Source organism: Chiloscyllium plagiosum, chromosome 39 (genome assembly GCF_004010195.1).
Source record: "Chiloscyllium plagiosum isolate BGI_BamShark_2017 chromosome 39, ASM401019v2, whole genome shotgun sequence".
Lineage (NCBI taxonomy): Eukaryota > Metazoa > Chordata > Chondrichthyes > Orectolobiformes > Hemiscylliidae > Chiloscyllium > Chiloscyllium plagiosum.
Genome location: NC_057748.1, coordinates 26,285,857 through 26,291,184, shown reverse-complemented (window position 1 = coordinate 26,291,184; position 5,328 = coordinate 26,285,857). Strand labels below are relative to the sequence as shown.

At 52.6% G+C, this 5,328-nt stretch overlaps 1 protein-coding gene across 1 annotated transcript in view; it reads right to left on the bottom strand.

Annotated features, from left to right (window-relative positions):
* Positions 1-2,530: 2,530 nt before the first annotated feature.
* Positions 2,531-5,328, bottom strand: part of LOC122542353 — a 7,915-nt gene continuing 5,117 nt past the window's right edge. The window contains exon 3 of the mRNA XM_043680044.1: positions 2,531-4,210. Coding sequence (XP_043535979.1) covers positions 2,823-4,210 — 1,388 coding nt within the window. The 3' untranslated portion in view covers positions 2,531-2,822. The remainder of the gene's footprint in view (positions 4,211-5,328) is intronic.

Below are 5,328 nucleotides of genomic sequence, written 5' to 3'. Positions count from 1 at the left end.
GTGCAACTTTACCACAGAGCACAGAAGCTTTAACCTCTGTGTTGCTGGATAGAATTTCATCAAAGGTACCTTCATTCAATAAACTAATGACCCTTGTTTTTTGAACAGACCGTATTTGTCGATTCTTTTGACCGATCACGAACCAAGAGGCCGCTCTTGAGAGGGTCACAAATTTTCATTTTCTCCCCCATTTAGAAATTTAGATCTATTCATTTTAGATTTACTTAATGTGTTGTCACTCATGCAGTGAATAATGTCGCCACGTTCTGGCACGATCTTGGATTACAGGCTAACTGGCAGAACAAGTGAAATAAATGGTGAAATACTGAATAATTAATGTTGAATTGATACTCCTAAAACTGCAACAGCTTCAAACGTTCACCAGACCGATTCCCCGGGGTGGCAGGGCTGACTTATGAAGGAAGACGGGGCTAATACTGACTGGAATTTCGAAGAATCAGGTGGGAGATCTCATCGAACCATGTAGAATCCTGATGCGACCAGACAGGTTAGACGTGGGAAGATAGTTCCCGATGTCGGGGAAGTCTAGGACCAGAGGGTCACAGTCTCAGAACAAGCGGGAAGCCACTCGGGACTGAGATGAGGAAGAATTTCTTCACTCGAGAGAGTTGCGGAGCTGTGGAATTCTCTCCCACAGGACGCTGTTGGGGGGGCTGGTTCATTAGATAATTTCAAGAGGGAGCTGGACGTGGCCCCTGCAGCCAAAGAGATCAAGGGATGGGGGGGGGGGATGAGAGATTAAAGTAGTCTCCACCGGCAATGGGACTTATCTCCCGATGCCTCCATCTTCACCGTCACCCCAGGGAATCTCCACTCATCTCCCTCTCCAGGGCGCTCACGTCCTTCCCAGAGCGTGTGCACGGCGTAAGGGTGGTCACCCGCACTCCCTCACCCATGGTTTCCCCTCTCCCTCCACCCTCTCACTCCCTCAAACCTCAGTTACGCCCTCCGACCCTTGACCTTTGGACATGCGGGAGTCAGTGACTGGTGTCATAGAATCCCACAGCGCAGCAACAGGCCATCTTGATCGTGCTGACCAGGTTTCCCAAGCCCTGCTGGCCTGCATTTGGCCCATATCCCTTTCCTGTTACTATACTTTCCCAAAGGTCTTCTAAATTTTGTCACTGTACCCGCATACATCACTTCCTCTAGCAGTTCATTCTACACACGACCCACCCTTTGTGTGAAAATGTTGCCCCTCAGTTCCCTTTTAAATCTTTCCCCTCTCATCTTAAAAATATGCCCCTCCAGTTTTGAACTCCCCTTCTCTAGGGAAAAGACATTTGCTATTAACCTTACTGAAAGGGTTCAGAAAAGATTTACAAGGATGTTGCCAGGGTTGGAGGATTTGAGCTACAGGGAGAGGCTGAACAGGCTGGGGCTGTTTTCCCTGGAGCATCGGAGGTTGAAGAGTGACCTTATAGAGATTTATGAAATTATGAGGGGCATGGATAGGATAAATAGGCAAAGTCTTTTCCCTGGGGTGGGGGAGTCCAGAACTAGAGGGCATAGGTTTAGGGTGAGAGGAGAAAGATATTAAAGAGACCTAAGGGGCAACTTTTTCACCCAGAGGGTGGTACGTGTATGGAATGAGCTGCCAGAGGAAATGGTGGAGGCTGGTACAATTGCAACATTGAAAAGGCATTTGGATGTGTATATGAACAGGAGGGGATGGAGGGATGTGGGCCGGGTGCTGGCAGATGGGACTAGATTGGGTTGGGATATCTGGATCGGCATGGACAGGTTGGACCGAAGAGCCTGTTTCCATGCTGTACATCTCTATGACTCTTATTTATGTCCTCTCGTGATGTTATAAACCTCTTACAAGGTCACGCCCTCAATCCCCTGTGCTCCAGGGAACAAAATTCCAGCCTCTCCTTATAAGTCAAACCTAGATTAGAGTGGTGCTGGAAAAGCATGGCAGGTCAGGCAGCCTCCGAGGAGCAGGAAAATCTTATAAGTCAAACCCTCCATCCTGGTGAACCTTTCCAGAACCAGTTCCAATCCTTACAGCGGGTCGGCCAGAACTGGACACAGTGCTACAAAAGAGGCCTGACCAACATCCTGTATACCCTCATCCTGACGTCCCAGCTCCTACATTCAAAAGGTCAGAATGAAGGCAAGCGTGCTAAACACCTTCTTAACCCACTCTGTGTTGTCACTCATGCAGTGAATAATGTCGCCACGTTCTGGCACGATCTTGGATTACAGGTTAACCCTGTGGTCCAGAGAACTCCTGGGACTCCCTCTCCCTCTCTCTCTCTCTCTCCCTCTCTCTGTTGTACAACACTACCCAGGGCCCTGCCATTAACTCGTATAAATCCTGCCCCTTGTTCATTTTAACCTCGCATTTATCCAAATTAAACTCCATCTGCCACTCCTTGGCCCATTAGCCCAGCTGATCAAGATCCCTTTGTAACCTTAAATAACCCTCTTTACTGTCCACTACACCACCAATTAAATACTCTGTCGTTTGGGTAAATATCAGGGGGGAGGGGGGGGAGGAGAGAGGTGTTTTTGGAGGGTAAGGGGTCTCCCGGGATTCTTACTGGGAAGATCCACAACGTTTAAAAAGAAAAATTAGACAAAGTAGACAAAAAAATAGTTTATTTGTTCCCATTGTGTGGGGGTAGGGGTGCGTAAAAAATATAACTTTACAGCATTTCGAAAGGGCGGAGGACAGGCATCACGAGGAGGAGATCGGGCGATTCGTTTGGACGGTTTGGAGGCGGGGGATCGGAAGGCAGAGCCAGGTGACCTCTAGGACCCTAACCCCTCCATCCCAGCTCATCTCAGGGCCCTTACTTGCCACTTTGGTTGCTTGGTTTGCGTTGGAAACGCCCCTGCTTCATGAACTTGTTGAAGAGGAAGGCTTTGGAGAACATGTCCTGATGGATCTCAGTGTAGACGTCGTCAGCTCCTTCCTTGGTCGACCCTCCGGCCCTCCCCTCGCTGCCCCCTCCTGACTGGGACGAGCCTGAGGCCAGGCTGCTGCCCTCGTCCTTGATGGACCGGGACGCGAGCTGGGCTGGCCTCCCAGAGACGGTGTTCAACGCGCCTAGGCCCAGCAGGACACCAGAGCCCCCGGGCTCCTCCTCCTCCTCGTCCTCCCCGAGGCGCGCCATCTGGGCCTCAGGGTCGATGTCCCCCTCCACGTCGGATGGGCTCCTCTCCGGCGTGTAAAAGGCCTCCTGGCCAAAGTCCTCGCTCAGGTGGGGGGAGGAGGCACAGAAAGCGTCGCAGGAGCCACCATCCTGGGAGTCGGCCCTCAGGTCGCTGGAGCCGCCATCCTGGCACTCCGTCATCATGTCAACGGGCTCGCCCTCTGGAGGATCTGCCATCATGTCGACCGGGCCGCCATCTTGGGTGTCTGACAGCAGGTTGCTTCTGCTGCCATCTCGTGTGTCCACCATCATTTCAGCATGGCCGCCATCTTGTGCACCCTTCACAATGTCAACAGGTTCGCCATCTTGAGTGTCTGACAGCAGATCGCTACAGCCGCCATCTTGCGTGCCCGCCATCATGCTACCATCTTGGGTGTCCGACAGCAGGTCGCTGCAGCCACCATCTTGGGTGTCCGACAGCAGGTCGCTGCAGCCACCATCTTGGGTGTCTGACAGCAGGTCGCTGCAGCCACCATCTTGGGTGTCCGAGAGCAAGTCGCTACAGCCGCCATCTTGGGCCTCCAGCATGGCGTCACTGGCGCCACCAGTCAGCTCCTCCTCCTTCGCCGTCATAGAGTACAGGGTTCTGTGGTCCAGTAGCGGGTGACGGAGAAATCGCTGGCTGGAACAGGGACTGGCAACGGCGGAGTTGTTGTTGGCAACGGGCAGGCTGGCGGAGGGCCGGCGCCCATGGCCGAATGGCAGCCTGGAGTGGAAGGAGGAGGAGGTGGACGCCACGTCTGGGGTCCGTGAGGAGCAAGGAGCCCGCCGTTTCCAGGTGGGGCCTTGAGCCGCTGCGCTCAGGTTGAAGGTCACCCGTCCCGAGGCTGCGACCTTGCGGAACGCCTGGGTGGGGGCAGATGCGCCCCTGTCAATGGTGGGGATCCCCGCAGCGAGCATGGCCTTCGAGAGGATGCTATCCCTCCCTCCTCTGGGTTCCCGTTCCGACTCGGCCATTGCCCGACCTGGTGCCCATGACGAGGGGGTGGGTAGAGATCCGGTTTCCCATGGTGGCGTCAGGACTCCTGGGGATAAAGAGAACGAAAGAGAGTGAGAGAGGAAGAGGAGAATTCTCCACTAGTGTTTGATATCCTCACACACAAGAGTCAAAGGGCCATGGACCCATCTTTTGCCCACATGCACACCAGGGATATCGAGGGATGTGGGAAGGGGATGAGAAATCGGAGTCACATCAAAGATCAGCTGTGGTCAAGTTAGTGATAGAGCAAATTCAAAAGGCCGAATGGCCTCCCCAGTACGGACATAACAGGCTCAAGGAGGGGCCTTAAAAGTCTCCTGTTCCTGCGTAACAGGCTCTGTGAATGGCCTCCTGTTCCTGTGTGACACGTTCGAGGAGTCACCTTCGAGACTTCAGAAGGAGGGGTTGAATGGCCTCGTGTTCCTGTGTAACAGACTGGAGGAGGGAGCTGAATGGCTTCCTGTTCCTTTATGATAATCCCTGGTAACAACCCACTTACCCACAATTCATCCCCCCAATTCGCGCACGCCCCCCCCACTCCCCCACTACCTTAAATCTTTCATTGTTGGATAGACATCAATAAATTGTCCCCCTCAGTCTTCTCCTATCCTCATCTGTAAACCTTGCGCATTTCTGGGATCTTCCTTGTCCCTCTTCACCACTATGTGTTGCTGTGTGTGCGCGTGTGTGTACGAGAGAGAGAATGTGTGTGTGAGAGTGTGAGTGAACTATGTACACGTGTGTGTGTGTATGCGTGTCTGTGTGTGAATGTACGTGTGAGAGAGAGTGAGTGAATGTTTGTACGTGTGTGTGAGAGATTGTGAGTGAACGCATGTGCGTGTGTGTCTGTGTGAGTGAATGTTTGTATGTGTGTGTCTGTGTGAGTGAACATATGTACGTGTGTGTGTGTGAGTGAACGTATGTACGTGTGTGTCTGGTGTGTGCATGCGTGAGTGAACGTATGTACGTGTCTGTGTATGAGAGCATGTGTGAGTGAACGTATGTACTTGGGTGTGTGTGTGTGCGTGTGTGTCTGTGTGAGAGCATGTATGAGTGAACGTATGTATGTGGTGTCTGTGAGTGAACTTATGTACGTGTGTGTCTGGTGTGTGTGCGCGTGTGTGTGAGAGCATGTGTGAGTGAACGTATGTACGTGTGTGTCTG